This window comes from Biomphalaria glabrata, chromosome 9 (assembly GCF_947242115.1).
Source record: "Biomphalaria glabrata chromosome 9, xgBioGlab47.1, whole genome shotgun sequence".
NCBI classification, from domain to species: Eukaryota; Metazoa; Mollusca; class Gastropoda; family Planorbidae; genus Biomphalaria; species Biomphalaria glabrata.
The window spans coordinates 33,980,817-34,002,594 of NC_074719.1; the positions used below are offsets into that span (position 1 = coordinate 33,980,817).

At 42.3% G+C, this 21,778-nt stretch overlaps 1 protein-coding gene across 4 annotated transcripts in view; it reads left to right on the plus strand.

Moving 5' to 3' along the window:
* LOC106068247 (putative autophagy-related protein 11) overlaps positions 1-21,778 on the plus strand; it is an 81,840-nt gene that overhangs the window by 13,690 nt on the left and 46,372 nt on the right. For 3 of the 4 annotated variants that reach the window (XM_056040979.1, XM_056040980.1, XM_056040983.1), the window contains exons 4-5: positions 7,047-7,148; positions 8,913-9,226. In XM_056040979.1, coding sequence (XP_055896954.1) covers positions 7,047-7,148; positions 8,913-9,226 — 416 coding nt within the window. Of the gene's footprint in view, positions 1-7,046; positions 7,149-8,581; positions 8,797-8,912; positions 9,227-21,778 lie in introns of those variants that run through there. The other variant, XM_056040981.1, reaches the window with a different exon arrangement.

The following is a 21,778-nucleotide window of genomic DNA, read 5'->3' on the forward strand; positions in this document are numbered from 1 at the left end:
GAGAGATCGTTAGTGAACCTGTTGGACATATTTTTTCTTCGTCATAGGAGCCACATTGAGTATCAAGTTTTACCTCGTCAGTTTCGAGAAGGACAGTTTGCCCGCTGTCAGAAGTATTGTGAGTACTACAAGTTTGGTAGCTAACTAAATCGAAATCGCTCTGTCGTCTTACCCTTGGAGAGATTCTTGTGGAGCAGTTTGCTCATTGAACCGGTTGCTTGCCACGTTTATAACGGTCACTGTGTTTAACCTTTGGAAGGTTAGTGAAGTAATCTTTATCAGTACTGAACATTGATCTATCTAGTATTCGTCGGTCTAGACCATACCTAGACTTGTTAGCAGTGAAGTTGTGGAAACAGCTACATCCACTTAATTTCGTTGAAAACCGTTAGTCGTATAACGGAACGTCGTCGGAGGTGACCTTGGTCTCACCTAGTCTACATTGGACAGTTTGGTCTAGTGAAGCAGAGTACAACAGCAAACTTCGTCGTACTACCAGAGTAGCAGCAGAAGCAGTGAACTATTTTAGAGAACCGTTATTCGTCAGCCCAGATCAAGTCATCGTCGAGAAAGTCGTTATTCGTCAGCCCAGATCAAGTCATCGTCAAGAAAGCCGTTATTCGTCAGCCCAGATCAAGTCATCGTCAAGAAATTCGTTATTCGTCAGTCGTCCAGATCAAGTTGCCGTCAAGAGACTGTTATTTGTCAGTAGTCATCTACACAAGTCAAGTCATCGCCAGAAGAACCGTTAACCTATTCGTCAGTAACTGTGTACACAAAGTCGTCGGAACTACACATACGGTCATCAACAGTCGTCGAAGAAACTGGAACATTTTGCTGTGGCATATCAGGACATCTGTGGCATTACGTGGGATACTGGTAGCACCGGAGAACAGAGTCAGAACTGGAAGAGAGGCAGTGGAATTTGTTGTGATCTAACATATTCGGGAGTCCGAACAAAGGGATCTTTCTTATCAAAAGCTAAGTGCCATTTTTCTTATTAGTATATGTTTAGATTGCCCTTAGAAATAGATTTTGTCTAAATTTGGTACGTTAGCCTGAGTAAAATCAGGTGGTGCGCCTTAAAACCCGTCGGGGTAGAAGACGTAATTTAGATGAAAAGCTATATTATACGTTTAGGATTGTAATTTGTTTTGTTTGTGTAAACGTCATATCCGTTGTTGCCTGGTTACTTCGTGACGTTATCATTGTGTGCCATATTGTCACATCCCAACCCATAGTGATAGTCTCATTTTAATTATTTCATTTGTTTATATTATTTTAAATTATTTATTTTTATTAATTTAATTAGATCTGTATTTTTTTTTCACTTAATGATAGAAAGTGCGGGTAGGATTCTTTTACTGTGAATCAGACTAAAATAATTTTAGTTTGAGCGGTTAAAATCAAATATGATTTTGCCATGAGAATAATGCCGAAACTGGCTATGTAGTCAAACACTATCGTCTGGCTAAATTTAGATCTGCAAATTGTTGTACATCTCTTTGGTACAATTTAATCATCTAGACTCTAATTTGAAATATTATTAATTGAAAAATGAATGAAGGTAGTACATTCTAGATATATATATCTTGTTGAAGATATATTTGACACTGTATACACATATTTGTTTCGTATGGTGAAATAGAACCATAATATACTCTAGATCTGGACTCTAGACAGTCTTTGAATTTACTCTAGACATTTCAGTCATACCAGATTTTAAAATCGATCATAGTTGGTCATACTAGATCTAATAGTCATAGTGCTCTTGATAACTAGATCTAAATGGTAATATTATACATACTATAATATACTAGATTTAAATTTGTGTGTAATACTGGACCTAATATACAGATTTGAATATAACCATAATAACTCAGACTAGATTTACACATTTACTAAATCTATAGATAGAGACATAACACTTAAAACTGGTATAAAAGTGTGTAAAAACTTTTAAAGTATAGCCATAACCAATATAGGCTAAGTAAAAATATATATAAAATATAAAACACAATGGCTACATCATCATATGTGGACCTTAAGGAGGTTAAGGAAACAGCTATGCAGGATGGAAAGGCCATGGAGTTAAAAGGAAAAGACTTAGCCGCTTATGTACAGCAAGTTGTGAGGGAAGAAATGGAACGTCAAGATAAAATAAGAAGGGAAAAAGAAGAGATAGAAAGACAAGAAGAACATCAAAGACAAGAGATAGAGAGGCAAGAAAGGATCAGAAAGGAAGAATATGAAAAGCAAAAAGAAGACCAAGAAAGGCAGAGAGAGCATGAAGCTAAAATGGAGAAGATGAGATTGGACGCAGCACAAGCCAGAGCCCAAACTGAACAAAGAAATAACACAAATAACTCAAATAATTATACCACTCAAAGAGACAACCCTAATTCACAGACATGGCTAAAGAGAAAAATACAAAGTTTTGATGAACAGAAGGATGACATTGGTGATTTCCTGAAAAGATATGAGGCAAAAATGTCTACATTTAATATGCCTGAAGAGGAATGGTCTGAAATACTGATAGACTTTGTTCATGGTCAAGCTCTAACAATATGCCAAAATCATGACCATCATATTGATGATAGCTATCAGGTTTTAAAAAGAGAGTTATTAAATGCATATGGTCATAATGCTACAACTTTTAGAAAGAAATACTTTGACAATATACCATCATTAGGAATAGAACCCCAAACTACCATTAATATGGAAAAGGATTTTTTCAATAAGTGGGTAAAATTAGAAAAAGTGAATAACTCTTATGAAGGATTAAAAAATTTTATTCTAGTGGACAACTTTGTAAATAAATGTGATCCTCAGTTACAATCTTTTATTAGAGAAAGAAACCCAAAAACTATAGATGAAATAACAGAAATAATGAGAGTATACAAAAATGCCTATCCAAATAAACCATTTTCTGATAGGGATAAGAGCAAAGTAGATTTAATAGGATACACCAAAGAAAATGTTGATAGAAGTAGAAATAGAAACAGATCAAATAGTGGAAATAGAAAATATAGTGAAATAACCTGTTTTAAATGTCAAGGAAAAGGTCATATAGCAGCTAACTGTAGAAGAGGGAATAGTAGGTCTGGAAGTAGAAATAGATACAATGAACAAAATAACAGTAGATATAGGAGTAGAGATAGGAATGACAGGGAAAATTACAGAAATAGGAGTTACAGTAGGGAATACAAAAATAAAGGTACAGATAGGGTATATTTCATGGAAGGAAATAGGAACAATTTTGCAGTGTACCCAGGGTTTGTAGATAGAATTCCAGTGGAATTAATCAGAGATTCAGGTTGTAACACTTTGGCAGTAAAAACTAAATTTGTCAAACCTCATTGGTATAAAGGGTTTACTAAGAAAGTAGAATTAGCAGATGGCACTGTAAGGGAATTTAAAGCTATAAGGGTATACATTGAAACTCCATTTTTCACTGGTTATTGTGATGGCATTGCAATACCAGAAATGAGATATGATATGTTAGTAGGAAACATAAAAGGAGTTAAAGAATGTTCAAGAAAAGAATTAGAAGACTGGCAAAACAAATACAAAAACATAAGACAAAATCATGAAAACATAGAAACACAAAATATAACAAGTATGATAATAACAAGATCAATGGATAAACAAAGTAAGAAACAGGAAAATACAATAAATGTAATAAGTAATGATAAAGAAGAAGAAACCAGTAATGTAATACAAATAGAAAATACAGATGTTAAGGAAAGAGAGATAGAAAATGAAACACAAAATAGTCTTGAAACACAAATATCTCAAAGTGAAAAAGAAACAACACCCACATTTGCATTAGAACAAATGAATGACAATATTATTGGGAAAATTTATTCAAGAATATTAGATAAAAACAATAATAATCCAATGGAGAAATTTTGTATAGAGAATAAAATATTATTTAGACAAACAAGTAAGGATAACAAGAAAATAAAACAACTTGTCTTACCACAGAAATATTGGAAAGATGTTTTAATCATGACACATGATAATAATTTAGCAGCACATAGGGGAGTAAAGAAATGTTATAGGAATTTGTCAAAACAAGTATTTTGGCCCAAAATGAAAGCAACAATCAACAAATACATAAACTCATGTGACATATGTCAAAAGAGATCTAACAAAAGCCTAGTGAATAAAGCACCTATTCAAGAAATGGATGAACCTACAGCACCATTTCAGAAAGTATCTATTGATTTAATAGGTCCTTTAATTCAAACTGAAAATAATAACAAATACATTTTAACAGTAATAGACATGTTTAGTAGATACCCAGAGGCAATCCCATTATCAAATACAAGTGCAGAAAATATCATTAATGCCATAACTCAAAAAGTAATTACAAGACATGGTATACCTAAAATTATATTGAGTGATCAGGGATCTCAGTTTAAGTCAGAACAATTTAAGAAATGGACTAAACAATACAATATACAACACATATACTCTTCGGTTTACCACCCGGAGAGTAACGGTTTATGTGAACGATAGTAGACGCATATTGAACGGGACTAGTGACGTTTGGGATATGTTGGGTTAGAGACCGGAAAATCAGTTAGCGATAGAACACTCCAGGGTAACGACGTGTTTAGTGACAGAGACTTCTACTGTGGCCTTTTATCATAATAAATATATATTAACTTGTTCATCATCGTTGACTACATCTCTTCACCTGTTACAATCGATGTGCCAGTTCTTGTTTGTGTTGTTGGTCAACTACACGTAATACACCCGAACAATTACACCCAAACGATTGCAGAGTAATTGGTTGACTTCAAGACAGCCTGAACTAGCAACATCACACCGGTGCACCCCTAGTATACTTGTTTACATGTGTAGTACGTATGTTTTTATATGTTTTACATGCATCAGTATCTATATAGTTATGTATGAATGTATGTATGTATATATTGCAATGTATGTATGTATACATGTATCTATATTATAAAGTAGAATGTGAGGGGTATGTATGTATGTTACTTATAGACATCAAAACCGCTTGACCAATCTTGATAAAACTAGGCAGGAATGTTCCTTGGGTACTAACTTAGACCGTAGTGTGTGTATTGTAGACCTAAAACAAACTTAAGACCCTCAAAAAAAATAAAGTTTTCCGACTCTATTACAGCTATAGTATTTTATGGATCTAGGCCATGTCTACAATGTTGACATGAGAAAAGATAGAAAGGATTTAGACCTAGATCTAATTTTAAGAAATACACTTTGCGCAGATAGTTTTTTACTTTGACACATGAAAATACAAAAGAAGATCCATTGATTTCATTATATAATAAAATTAACCTTCAATTTTGTGTTTCAAACGCATTTTTTACATTAATTAGTTCCTTATATCTGTGATTACAGATTTCCTGACGAACATTCTTTCATTAGACAATACCGTAATGAATCGCGTACTAAATATTAATTCGTTAAATTGTTTACTTTATAATACCTTCCCTAGATCTAAAACTCAATTCAACTCTAAGATGATAGAACTTCTCTTCGCACAGATAGTTTTATACTTTAATACATTAACATATTAATTAAAGTCCATTCATTTCATATTTTGATCAAATAAACATTCAAATTTGGTTTTCTAAAGCTACATTCGTTTACGAAAGCTGCGAAGCCGAGTTGAGATAGGCCTAGATCTATATTCATTCATGAATCGCGTACAAAAAATTATTTCGTTTAATTGTTACTTTATAATCCCATCCCTAGATCTAAAACTCTAATTCAACACTAAGATGATAAAACTTCTCTTCGCACAGATAGTTTTATACTTTAACACATAAACATATTAATTAAAGTTCATTCACTTTTTATTTTGATCAAATAAACATTCAAATTTGTTTTTCTAAAGCTACATACATTTACGAAAGCCACGAAGCCGAGTTGAGATAGGCCTAGATCTATATTCATTCATGAATCGCGTACTAAAAATTATTTCGTTTAATTGTTCACTTTATAATCCCATTCATTTAACAAATCTATCGCTCTTTTCGTTTTTAATAGATAAGAATGTATCGACCTCGGGTAAACCCATTTTCGCAAAACTAATTTTATTTTCGTAACGAAAGAGAAATTACGTGAAAGGATTATTAGCTAAGTTTAACATACATCTAAATCCAATCCACTAGATTATTCAAAAGCATTTTTACATAGTTCCTGATATCTGTGACTACAGATTTCCTGGCGAACATTATTTCATTAGACATTACCAATGGTTACACATTAACACATCTCTCTACTGAGTCTATTCCTAGGCCTAGGTCTAAAACTCTTATTGAACTCTAAGATGATAAAACTTCTTTTCGCAAAGATAGTTTTGTGCTTTAACACATACATATACTAATTATTGTCCATTCATTTCATATTTTAATCAAATTAACATTCAAATTTGTTTTTCTAAAGCATTTTAATACATTCGTTCGCTGTTCGCTAAAGCTGCGTAGCCGTGTTGAGATAGGCCTATATTCATTCATGAAAAAAGGTCATGCATGCACAGCACAGAATGAACTCTATAAAAGTCAATGTTTAACTCTAGATTAGTGTAGATTTAGATCTATGTCTACCTCAATATATACTTTATACTTTATACACATGAACATACAAAATTTAGTCTATTCATCTCAAATTTTAATCAAATATATGTAGGCCTACAAGCAAATGTTTTAATTTGAAAAAAAAAAATGGATTCAAGCCTATTAGCTATTTTGATTTGATAGCTTCATTCACACTATTTTTACACTGACACATTCGCTTTACTTATTACATTATTATTTCGTTTAATTGTTTAAACACTTTCAGTGACTATATCGAAAGTAATGTGCAAATAAAGACCCGCGGGTCGCGGGTAAAATATGTCTAGTATATGAATATAATGAATGTATTTATATTTGTATTTATTTTGTATTTCTCTACGTATGTATGTACCTTTATTGTAATCGATGTAATCTCATGTTGACATTGTCCATCTGTGACATTTATATATATACTTTTTTTTTCTAAAGGTTCTCAAATTGAAGCTTCAACTGCAGTGACTTCATTGACAAAACAAGAAAGCAAAGAAAAACACAATGATACCTTGAAAATGCCAAACACTTTTACTAATGGTGAACAAAAAATTAACCTCTTTTATTATTAAATAAGCTTTGTTATATAAAATAATATTAATAATAATAATCAGTGGCGTAACTAGGGTGGGTGTCACCCGGTGCGGTCAAGGCAGGGTTTCACCGTCCCACCCCCCGCTCCTCCCTTAAAAAAATGTCCTGTTTTTGGTTTGTTTGTTGAGCCATAACTCATAAACGTTATAATTAGTTACACTAATTGATTGTTAAACAATTATAAAATTAGTGTCAATTAAATTGTAAAATTAAGTTGTTACAATTTATCTATAGTTCAAATTGACAACAATTCAACCTTAAGTAAATTCCAATATTTTATTCTTTTCTGGATTTCAAACTTTAAAACGTATCAATAACTTAAAATTAATGTCTTTAAAGATGTCATTTTAAATAAATGTGCCCCTTGTGAAATTGTCATCTGTTCCTTTGTCGAATGTGCTATGCTTTTGGTAAAGTAAAAGTTTAATTAGCCACGACTTTGTCAATAGTAAACATTCCCACAAATAAAACAAGGTTACAAAACGACAGTTTGTGTGGAAACACAAACTCATAATTGGCCACCGAAGTGGTCCACCTAGGCTTCAATATTTTCAGAAAGAACATCCGAATGAAATTATATCAAAGACAAATGAGAGATAAGAATGGAGAAAGAAGGTTAACAGATCTTGTTTAGTGCCCCAACGGTCCCGCAGATCAAAGAATAGGTGAAAGTGAATGTAAACTTAGATGTGAACCTAGCCTAACTAGTTCCCCTTTTAGACCTTGTGGTCTATAGGGCAGATGATGTTAAGTTCATCTGTTTTTGTGGCCTACGGTTAACGAGGGTGTCATGTAGCCAGCACAACGACCAACCGCCTTTACTTTTCCCCAACTAATGTCAGGTACCCATTAGAGCTGAGTAGACTCAGAGGCGCCCAAAGAATCCAAAGTTGAAAATCCCAGTCTTCACCAGGATTCGAACCCGGTACCCCCGGTTCGGAAGCCAAGCGCTTTACCGCTCAGCCACCGCGCCTCCCCTGGCCTAACTGATGTCTTAAAATTGATCTAAAAACAAAATACAAACATTTGAGCAATAAAAAAAGGTTAGGAAAATTAAGTTTATAAGATTATAAATCGTTTTAAATTAGGTCTAACTTATAATGCATACTTATTAGCTTATTCTCTTTAAAAAACTGCTTGCATAACTGATTTTAAAAATTAGATTTTTGGCTTTCAGAAAAAAAAAAAGTAGCCGTTGCATCAGAACTTTGAATGGTCTAAAATATTGTGATGTCGGATTTTTAATATCTTTTCTAGTTTACGAGATCTAAACGGGACGTACGGACAGACGGACAGACTGGCACTTACTTTTTTTTAATTGTCAGACCGCACCTCCTAGTGACGCCACTGATAATAATAACATCCTTGTTGCATGTCAGAGGGCGGTGCTGCTGCAGAGCTGCCACATCACCAGAAAATTCCTCAGTGGAAACTGATAAAGGGACTACGATGAATTTTGTTTCCCTTTAACGAAACTCGACCCTGGCAGCGCCGGAGAATGAATACTCATTCGTTTCTAACATGATGATAATGATAATAATAATAATAGTGATAATAAGGCTTGTCTACGAGTCAAAGATTAATGAGGAATGCAGTAAGTCCCGTTGCAATGTAGCTCTAGCTACGAATTACATATTTAACCACATTTCTATTAGTTTATACATTTGCTGAGATAAACAAAAAACAAATACGATTAACTTTTGTTTTCAGTTTCGCAGTATCAAAGTTTATCAGAGAAATGTATTCAGTTGAAAGCTAATGAGACGTCTCAAAATAAGAAAATTCAGAAGCTCAAACAAAGACTTCAAAGTCAACTGGAAGTTAATAAATGTCTAAAGGAGAAACTAGACTCCAAAGGCAATGAGATACAAAATATGGATACAAAACTGGTTGAGTTTAAACAAGAATTTATGAACGAGCTGACGTGTGCTAGCAATTTTATGTTACAACTACAAAGTCATTGTCAAACTTTATCAGAGCAATTGGAAGCTAAGAAAGAGAAGGAAGAAATACAAAATAAAAAGGTAAGGTTTATATACAATTACACGTTGTATTTCCTGAAAAAAATTGTAACCGAAATTCGATTTTAAAAAAGCAAAATCATTACTTATATACAAAATTAATATACATTTTAACGTCTTAAAATTATTTAAAATTTACTATACATAAAAAATATTTATCTTTAAAATGCGTTAACCCACTTCAAGGTGAAGCAATCAGAAACATGGAAGAAGTAAATGCAGAATAATGCTAAAGAATTTACGCTGTCCATTCAAGTAATCAAGCCTTTAGAAACATGAAAAATATAGATGCACAATGATGAGAAAGAATGTACGTATCCGTTCAAGGGGTGAATCATTCCAAAACGAAAAAAAAAAAGATGCTGATAGACACATTGAAAACGACGATAATTCATTAGCAAGAAGTATTTCACGATAAACAAGAGGCCAGAGCCGTTAAATATGTTTGAGGTCAGAGACAAATCAACATTCAGAAACCAGAATAAAATCAAACTCTTACACAGAGGCAAGACTACAACCAAGACACAGGGGAAGGCTAGAGGCGTTGTCAAAGTCATAGTAAAAGTCATCCATCAATATCACATACAATTAGGGAACTCTCGGACAATCAGAAAGAAACCAATCCGGTCATAGAACGTCACTTAACAGTGAAGTAGCATCACCGAACTACTCGCGAACAGTTAAGATACATCACCGAACTACTCGCGAACAGTGAAGTAACATCACCGAACTACTCGCGAACAGTGAAGTAACATCACCGAACTACTCGCGAACAGTTAAGATACATCACCGAACTACTCGCGAACAGTGAAGTAATATCACCGAACTACTCGCGAACAGTGAAGTAATATCACCGAACTACTCGCGAACAGTGAAGTAATATCACCGAACTACTCGCGAACAGTGAAGTAATATCACCGAACTACTCGCGAACAGTGAAGTAATATCACCGAACTACTCGCGAACAGTGAAGTAATATCACCGAACTACTCGCGAACAGTGAAGTAATATCACCGAACTACTCGCGAACAGTGAAGTAATATCACCGAACTACTCGCGAACAGTGAAGTAATATCACCGAACTACTCGCGAACAGTGAAGTAATATCACCGAACTACTCGCGAACAGTGAAGTAATATCACCGAACTACTCGCGAACAGTGAAGTAATATCACCGAACTACTCGCGAACAGTGAAGTAATATCACCGAACTACTCGCGAACAGTGAGTATTAGTGAGTTTAGTTTATTTTTTACTCATTTAAATTCCTGTCTGGTGTGGAGGGTGACAGAAAAAAAAACACCACCAAACATTACCATTACAAGTAACAACATTCACTGACCGTGCAAGTCAGTTTGAAAATGGTAGTATGAATTTTAAGTGGAAATATTAATTTAAAAGTGCACTACAGTTAATTGAAAAAAACACTGCATACAATAATGAGGAGCTTATACAGTCTCATCGCAATTCAATATGCATACTGGTGTGTGTGTGTGTGTGTTGGTGAGCGAAAGTTAAGAACTGCCTTACAATTAAAAAAAGACATCTCGACAAACTTTGTTGGACAACGGACAGGACGATGTGAAAAGATTATCTGTAAATGACCGATAAAAATGCTGGTTCTATAACGTTGTTAATGGCCCTCTGTATCTCATCGGGAAAATACTAACGCAGTAGATTTGGGGAGAGGGGGGACAGCTGTTAGCTTACCTAATGAGTCAGGGCCAAATTTTGTCATGCATTCAAAGCTTTAGAAATGCACTCTTCAAAATATACTTGACAGTACTTAATATATAAAAAACATATACAGATGTAACCATGATTGCAGACAATAAGGGATATAAGTAACAAGGATTCATTCAAGCTCCTATCTACTCTGTCTAACAAAAACCAGGCCTTAAATACATTTTCTCTTCATCCGTACTTTTTCTAATGTACCAGTTCAAACACACCACTAAGACAATTTTATTGCCACGCGTCTTACAGTCACCCACCTGTATCGTACCGTCTCATCCAGACATTCTCACAGTCACCCACCCGTATCGTACCGTCTCATCCAGACATAGACACAGTCACCCACCAGTATCGTACCGTCTCATCCAGACATTCTCACAGTCACCCACCAGTATCGTACCGTCTCATCCAGACATAGACACAGTCACCCACCTGTATCGTACCGTCTCATCCAGACATTCTCACAGTCACCCACCCGTATCGTTACGTCTCATCCAGACATTCTCACAGTCACCCACCAGTATCGTACCGTCTCATCCAGACATTCTCACAGTCACCCACAGGTATCGTACTGTCTCATCCAGACATTCTCACAGTCACCCACCAGTATCGTACCGTCTCATCCAGACATTCTCACAGTCACCCACCAGTATCGTACCGTCTCATCCAGACATTCTCACAGTCACCCACCAGTATCGTACCGTCTCATCCAGACATTCTCACAGTCACCCACCAGTATCGTACCGTCTCATCCAGACATTCTCACAGTCACCCACCAGTATCGTACCGTCTCATCCAGACATTCTCACAGTCACCCACCAGTATCGTACCGTCTCATCCAGACATTCTCACAGTCACTCACAGGTATCTTAGCGTCTCATCCAGACATTCTCACAGTGTCCCACCAGTATCGTACCGTCTCATCCAGACATTCTCACAGTCACCCACCAGTATCGTACCGTCTCACACAGACATTCTCACAGTCACCCACCAGTATGGTACCGTCTCATCCAGACATTCTCACAGTCACCCACCAGTATCGTAGCGTCTCATCCAGACATTCTCACAGTCACCCACCAGTATCGTACCGTCTCATCCAGACATTCTCACAGTCACTCACAGGTATCGTAGCGTCTCATCCAGACATTCTCACAGTCACCCACCAGTATCATACCGTCTCATCCAGACATTCTCACAGTCACCCACAGGTATCGTAGCGTCTCATCCAGACATTCTCACAGTCACCCACCAGTATCGTACCGTCTCATCCAGACATTCTCACAGTCACCCACCAGTATCGTACCGTCTCATCCAGACATTCTCACAGTCACCCACAGGTATTGTTACGTCTCATCCAGACATTGACACAGTCACCCACCCGTATCGTACCGACTCATCCAGACATTGACACAGTCACCCACCCGTATCGTACCGTCTCATCCAGACATTGACACAGTCACCCACCAGTATCGTACCGTCTCATCCAGACATTCTCACAGTCACCCACCCGTATCGTACCGTCTCATCCAGACATTGACACAGTCACCCACCCGAATTGTATCGTCTCATCCAGACATTGACATAGTCACCCACCCGTATCGTACCGTCTCATCCAGACATTGACACAGTCACCCACCAGTATCGTACCGTCTCATCCAGACATTCTCACAGTCACCCACCCGTATCGTACCGTCTCATCCAGACATTGACACAGTCACCCACCCGTATCGTACCGTCTCATCCAGACATTGACACCGTCACCCACCCGTATCGTACCGTCTCATACAGACATTGACACAGTCACCCACCCGTATCGTACCATCTCATCCAGACATTCTCACAGTCACCCACCTGTATCGTACCGTCTCATCCAGACATTCTCACAGTCACCCACCCGTACGTACCGTCTCATCCAGACATAGACACAGTCACCCACCAGTATCGTACCGTCTCATCCAGACATTCTCACAGTCACCCACCAGTATCGTACCGTCTCATCCAGACATTCTCACAGTCACCCACCCGTATCGTTACGTCTCATCCAGACATTCTCACAGTCACCCACCAGTATCGTACCGTCTCATCCAGACATTCTCACAGTCACCCACAGGTATCGTACTGTCTCATCCAGACATTCTCACAGTCACCCACCAGTATCGTACCGTCTCATCCAGACATTCTCACAGTCACCCACCAGTATCGTACCGTCTCATCCAGACATTCTCACAGTCACCCACCAGTATCGTACCGTCTCATCCAGACATTCTCACAGTCACCCACCAGTATCGTACCGTCTCATCCAGACATTCTCACAGTCACCCACCAGTATCGTACAGTCTCATCCAGACATTCTCACAGTCACCCACCAGTATCGTACCGTCTCATCCAGACAATCTCACAGTCACTCACAGGTATCGTAGCGTCTCATCCAGACATTCTCACAGTCACCCACCCGTATCGTACCGTCTCATCCAGACATTCTCACAGTCACCCACCAGTATCATCCAGACATTCTCACAGTCACCCACCCGTATCGTACCGTCTCATCCAGACATTCTCACAGTCACCCACCAGTATCGTACCGTCTCATCCAGACATTCTCACAGTCACCCACAGGTATCGTACTGTCTCATCCAGACATTCTCACAGTCACCCACCAGTATCGTACCGTCTCATCCAGACATTCTCACAGTCACCCACCAGTATCGTACCGTCTCATCCAGACATTCTCACAGTCACCCACCAGTATCGTACCGTCTCATCCAGACATTCTCACAGTCACCCACCAGTATCGTACCGTCTCATCCAGACATTCTCACAGTCACCCACCAGTATCGTACCGTCTCATCCAGACATTCTCACAGTCACCCACCAGTATCGTACCGTCTCATCCAGACATTCTCACAGTCACTCACAGGTATCGTAGCGTCTCATCCAGACATTCTCACAGTGTCCCACCAGTATCGTACCGTCTCATCCAGACATTCTCACAGTCACCCACCAGTATCGTACCGTCTCACCCAGACATTCTCACAGTCACCCACCAGTATGGTACCGTCTCATCCAGACATTCTCACAGTCACCCACCAGTATCGTAGCGTCTCATCCAGACATTCTCACAGTCACCCACCCGTATCGTTACGTCTCATCCAGACATTCTCACAGTCACCCACCAGTATCGTACCGTCTCATCCAGACATTCTCACAGTCACCCACAGGTATCGTAGCGTCTCATCCAGACATTCTCACAGTCACCCACCAGTATGGTACCGTCTCATCCAGACATTCTCACAGTCACCCACCAGTATCGTAGCGTCTCATCCAGACATTCTCACAGTCACCCACCAGTATCGTACCGTCTCATCCAGACATTCTCACAGTCACCCACCAGTATCGTACCGTCTCATCCAGACATTCTCACAGTCACCCACAGGTATCGTACCGTCTCATCCAGACATTCTCACAGTCACCCACCAGTATCGTACCGTCTCATCCAGACATTCTCACAGTCACCCACCAGTATCGTACCGTCTCATCCAGACATTCTCACAGTCACCCACCAGTATCGTACCGTCTCATCCAGACATTCTCACAGTCACCCACCAGTATCGTACCGTCTCATCCAGACATTCTCACAGTCACCCACCAGTATCGTACCGTCTCATCCAGACATTCTCACAGTCACCCACCAGTATCGTACCGTCTCATCCAGACATTCTCACAGTCACCCACCAGTATCGTACCGTCTCATCCAGACATTCTCACAGTCACCCACCAGTATCGTACCGTCTCATCCAGACATTCTCACAGTCACCCACCAGTATCGTACCGTCTCATCCAGACATTCTCACAGTCACTCACAGGTATCGTAGCGTCTCATCCAGACATTCTCACAGTGTCCCACCAGTATCGTACCGTCTCATCCAGACATTCTCACAGTCACCCACCAGTATCGTACCGTCTCACCCAGACATTCTCACAGTCACCCACCAGTATGGTACCGTCTCATCCAGACATTCTCACAGTCACCCACCCGTATCGTACCGTCTCATCCAGACATTCTCACAGTCACCCACCAGTATCGTACCGTCTCATCCAGACATTCTCACAGTCACCCACAGGTATCGTACTGTCTCATCCAGACATTCTCACAGTCACCCACCAGTATCGTACCGTCTCATCCAGACATTCTCACAGTCACCCACCAGTATCGTACCGTCTCATCCAGACATTCTCACAGTCACCCACCAGTATCGTACCGTCTCATCCAGACATTCTCACAGTCACCCACCAGTATCGTACCGTCTCATCCAGACATTCTCACAGTCACCCACCAGTATCGTACCGTCTCATCCAGACATTCTCACAGTCACCCACCAGTATCGTACCGTCTCATCCAGACATTCTCACAGTCACCCACCAGTATCGTACCGTCTCATCCAGACATTCTCACAGTCACTCACAGGTATCGTAGCGTCTCATCCAGACATTCTCACAGTGTCCCACCAGTATCGTACCGTCTCATCCAGACATTCTCACAGTCACCCACCAGTATCGTACCGTCTCATCCAGACATTCTCACAGTCACTCACAGGTATCGTAGCGTCTCATCCAGACATTCTCACAGTGTCCCACCAGTATCGTACCGTCTCACCCAGACATTCTCACAGTCACCCACCAGTATGGTACCGTCTCATCCAGACATTCTCACAGTCACCCACCAGTATCGTAGCGTCTCATCCAGACATTCTCACAGTCACCCACCCGTATCGTTACGTCTCATCCAGACATTCTCACAGTCACCCACCAGTATCGTACCGTCTCATCCAGACATTCTCACAGTCACCCACAGGTATCGTAGCGTCTCATCCAGACATTCTCACAGTCACCCACCAGTATCGTACCGTCTCATCCAGACATTCTCACAGTCACCCACAGGTATCGTTACGTCTCATCCAGACATTGACACAGTCACCCACCCGTATCGTACCGTCTCATCCAGACATTGACACAGTCACCCACCCGTATCGTACCGTCTCATCCAGACATTGACACAGTCACCCACCAGTATCGTACCGTCTCATCCAGACATTCTCACAGTCACCCACCCGTATCGTACCGTCTCATCCAGACATTGACACAGTCACCCACCCGAATTGTACCGTCTCATCCAGACATTGACACAGTCACCCACCCGTATCGTACCGTCTCATCCAGACATTGACACAGTCACCCACCAGTATCGTACCGTCTCATCCAGACATTGACACAGTCACCCACCCGTATCGTACCGTCTCATCCAGACATTCTCACAGTCACCCACCAGTATCGTACCGTCTCATCCAGACATTCTCACAGTCACCCACCAGTATCGTACCGTCTCACCCAGACATTCTCACAGTCACCCACCAGTATGGTAACGTCTCATCCAGACATTCTCACAGTCACCCACCCGTATCGTACCGTCTCATCCAGACATTCTCACAGTCACCCACCAGTATCGTACCGTCTCATCCAGACATTCTCACAGTCACCCACAGGTATCGTACTGTCTCATCCAGACATTCTCACAGTCACCCACCAGTATCGTACCGTCTCATCCAGACATTCTCACAGTCACCCACCAGTATCGTACCGTCTCATCCAGACATTCTCACAGTCACCCACCAGTATCGTACCGTCTCATCCAGACATTCTCACAGTCACCCACCAGTATCGTACCGTCTCATCCAGACATTCTCACAGTCACCCACCAGTATCGTACCGTCTCATCCAGACATTCTCACAGTCACCCACCAGTATCGTACCGTCTCATCCAGACATTCTCACAGTCACTCACAGGTATCGTAGCGTCTCATCCAGACATTCTCACAGTGTCCCACCAGTATCGTACCGTCTCATCCAGACATTCTCACAGTCACCCACCAGTATCGTACCGTCTCACCCAGACATTCTCACAGTCACCCACCAGTATGGTACCGTCTCATCCAGACATTCTCACAGTCACCCACCAGTATCGTAGCGTCTCATCCAGACATTCTCACAGTCACCCACCCGTATCGTTACGTCTCATCCAGACATTCTCACAGTCACCCACCAGTATCGTACCGTCTCATCCAGACATTCTCACAGTCACCCACAGGTATCGTACTGTCTCATCCAGACATTCTCACAGTCACCCACCAGTATCGTACCGTCTCATCCAGACATTCTCACAGTCACCCACCAGTATCGTACCGTCTCATCCAGACATTCTCACAGTCACCCACCAGTATCGTACCGTCTCATCCAGACATTCTCACAGTCACCCACCAGTATCGTACCGTCTCATCCAGACATTCTCACAGTCACCCACCAGTATCGTACCGTCTCATCCAGACATTCTCACAGTCACCCACCAGTATCGTACCGTCTCATCCAGACATTCTCACAGTCACTCACAGGTATCGTAGCGTCTCATCCAGACATTCTCACAGTGTCCCACCAGTATCGTACCGTCTCATCCAGACATTCTCACAGTCACCCACCAGTATCGTACCGTCTCACCCAGACATTCTCACAGTCACCCACCAGTATGGTACCGTCTCATCCAGACATTCTCACAGTCACCCACCAGTATCGTAGCGTCTCATCCAGACATTCTCACAGTCACCCACCAGTATCGTACCGTCTCATCCAGACATTCTCACAGTCACTCACAGGTATCGTAGCGTCTCATCCAGACATTCTCACAGTCACCCACCAGTATCATACCGTCTCATCCAGACATTCTCACAGTCACCCACAGGTATCGTAGCGTCTCATCCAGACATTCTCACAGTCACCCACCAGTATCGTACCGTCTCATCCAGACATTCTCACAGTCACCCACCAGTATCGTACCGTCTCATCCAGACATTCTCACAGTCACCCACAGGTATTGTTACGTCTCATCCAGACATTGACACAGTCACCCACCCGTATCGTACCGACTCATCCAGACATTGACACAGTCACCCACCCGTATCGTACCGTCTCATCCAGACATTGACACAGTCACCCACCAGTATCGTACCGTCTCATCCAGACATTCTCACAGTCACCCACCCGTATCGTACCGTCTCATCCAGACATTGACACAGTCACCCACCAGTATCGTACCGTCTCATCCAGACATTCTCACAGTCACCCACCCGTATCGTACCGTCTCATCCAGACATTGACACAGTCACCCACCCGTATCGTACCGTCTCATCCAGACATTGACACCGTCACCCACCCGTATCGTACCGTCTCATACAGACATTGACACAGTCACCCACCCGTATCGTACCATCTCATCCAGACATTCTCACAGTCACCCACCTGTATCGTATCGTCTCATCCAGACATTCTCACAGTCACCCACCCGTACGTACCGTCTCATCCAGACATAGACACAGTCACCCACCAGTATCGTACCGTCTCATCCAGACATTCTCACAGTCACCCACCAGTATCGTACCGTCTCATCCAGACATTCTCACAGTCACCCACCCGTATCGTTACGTCTCATCCAGACATTCTCACAGTCACCCACCAGTATCGTACCGTCTCATCCAGACATTCTCACAGTCACCCACAGGTATCGTACTGTCTCATCCAGACATTCTCACAGTCACCCACCAGTATCGTACCGTCTCATCCAGACATTCTCACAGTCACCCACCAGTATCGTACCGTCTCATCCAGACATTCTCACAGTCACCCACCAGTATCGTACCGTCTCATCCAGACATTCTCACAGTCACCCACCAGTATCGTACCGTCTCATCCAGACATTCTCACAGTCACCCACCAGTATCGTACCGTCTCATCCAGACATTCTCACAGTCACCCACCAGTATCGTACCGTCTCATCCAGACATTCTCACAGTCACTCACAGGTATCGTAGCGTCTCATCCAGACATTCTCACAGTCACCCACCAGTATCGTAGCGTCTCATCCAGACATTCTCACAGTCACCCACCAGTATCATACCGTCTCATCCAGACATTCTCACAGTCACCCACAGGTATCGTAGCGTCTCATCCAGACATTCTCACAGTCACCCACCAGTATCGTACCGTCTCATCCAGACATTCTCACAGTCACCCACCAGTATCGTACCGTCTCATCCAGACATTCTCACAGTCACCCACCAGTATCGTACCGTCTCATCCAGACATTCTCACAGTCACCCACCAGTATCGTACCGTCTCATCCAGACATTCTCACAGTCACCCACCAGTATCGTACCGTCTCATCCAGACATTCTCACAGTCACTCACAGGTATCGTAGCGTCTCATCCAGACATTCTCACAGTGTCCCACCAGTATCGTACCGTCTCATCCAGACATTCTCACAGTCACCCACCAGTATCGTACCGTCTCACCCAGACATTCTCACAGTCACCCACCAGTATGGTACCGTCTCATCCAGACATTCTCACAGTCACCCACCAGTATCGTAGCGTCTCATCCAGACATTCTCACAGTCACCCACCAGTATCGTACCGTCTCATCCAGACATTCTCACAGTCACTCACAGGTATCGTAGCGTCTCATCCAGACATTCTCACAGTCACCCACCAGTATCATACCGTCTCATCCAGACATTCTCACAGTCACCCACAGGTATCGTAGCGTCTCATCCAGACATTCTCACAGTCACCCACCAGTATCGTACCGTCTCATCCAGACATTCTCACAGTCACCCACCAGTATCGTACCGTCTCATCCAGACATTCTCACAGTCACTCACAGGTATCGTAGCGTCTCATCCAGACATTCTCACAGTGTCCCACCAGTATCGTACCGTCTCATCCAGACATTCTCACAGTCACCCACCAGTATCGTACCGTCTCACCCAGACATTCTCACAGTCACCCACCAGTATGGTACCGTCTCATCCAGACATTCTCACAGTCACCCACCCGTATCGTTACGTCTCATCCAGACATTCTCACAGTCACCCACCAGTATCGTACCGTCTCATCCAGACATTCTCACAGTCACCCACAGGTATCGTAGCGTCTCATCCAGACATTCTCACAGTCACCCACCAGTATGGTACCGTCTCATCCAGACATTCTCACAGTCACCCACCAGTATCGTAGCGTCTCATCCAGACATTCTCACAGTCACCCACCAGTATCGTACCGTCTCATCCAGACATTCTCACAGTCACCCACCAGTATCGTACCGTCTCATCCAGACATTCTCACAGTCACCCACAGGTATCGTACCGTCTCATCCAGACATTCTCACAGTCACCCACCAGTATCGTACCGTCTCATCCAGACATTCTCACAGTCACCCACCAGTATCGTACCGTCTCATCCAGACATTCTCACAGTCACCCACCAGTATCGTACCGTCTCATCCAGACATTCTCACAGTCACCCACCAGTATCGTACCGTCTCATCCAGACATTCTCACAGTCACCCACCAGTATCGTACCGTCTCATCCAGACATTCTCACAGTCACCCACCAGTATCGTACCGTCTCATCCAGACATTCTCACAGTCACCCACCAGTATCGTACCGTCTCATCCAGACATTCTCACAGTCACCCACCAGTATCGTACCGTCTCATCCAGACATTCTCACAGTCACCCACCAGTATCGTACCGTCTCATCCAGACATTCTCACAGTCACTCACAGGTATCGTATCGTCTCATCCAGACATTCTCACAGTGTCCCACCAGTATCGTACCGTCTCATCCAGACATTCTCACAGTCACCCACCAGTATCGTACCGTCTCACCCAGACATTCTCACAGTCACCCACCAGTATGGTACCGTCTCATCCAGACATTCTCACAGTCACCCACCCGTATCGTACCGTCTCATCCAGACATTCTCACAGTCACCCACCAGTATCGTACCGTCTCATCCAGACATTCTCACAGTCACCCACAGGTATCGTACTGTCTCATCCAGACATTCTCACAGTCACCCACCAGTATCGTACCGTCTCATCCAGACATTCTCACAGTCACCCACCAGTATCGTACCGTCTCATCCAGACATTCTCACAGTCACCCACCAGTATCGTACCGTCTCATCCAGACATTCTCACAGTCACCCACCAGTATCGTACCGTCTCATCCAGACATTCTCACAGTCACCCACCAGTATCGTACCGTCTCATCCAGACATTCTCACAGTCACCCACCAGTATCGTACCGTCTCATCCAGACATTCTCACAGTCACCCACCAGTATCGTACCGTCTCATCCAGACATTCTCACAGTCACTCACAGGTATCGTAGCGTCTCATCCAGACATTCTCACAGTGTCCCACCAGTATCGTACCGTCTCATCCAGACATTCTCACAGTCACCCACCAGTATCGTACCGTCTCATCCAGACATTCTCACAGTCACTCACAGGTATCGTAGCGTCTCATCCAGACATTCTCACAGTGTCCCACCAGTATCGTACCGTCTCACCCAGACATTCTCACAGTCACCCACCAGTATGGTACCGTCTCATCCAGACATTCTCACAGTCACCCACCAGTATCGTAGCGTCTCATCCAGACATTCTCACAGTCACCCACCCGTATCGTTACGTCTCATCCAGACATTCTCACAGTCACCCACCAGTATCGTACCGTCTCATCCAGACATTCTCACAGTCACCCACAGGTATCGTAGCGTCTCATCCAGACATTCTCACAGTCACCCACCAGTATCGTACCGTCTCATCCAGACATTCTCACAGTCACCCACAGGTATCGTTACGTCTCATCCAGACATTGACACAGTCACCCACCCGTATCGTACCGTCTCATCCAGACATTGACACAGTCAC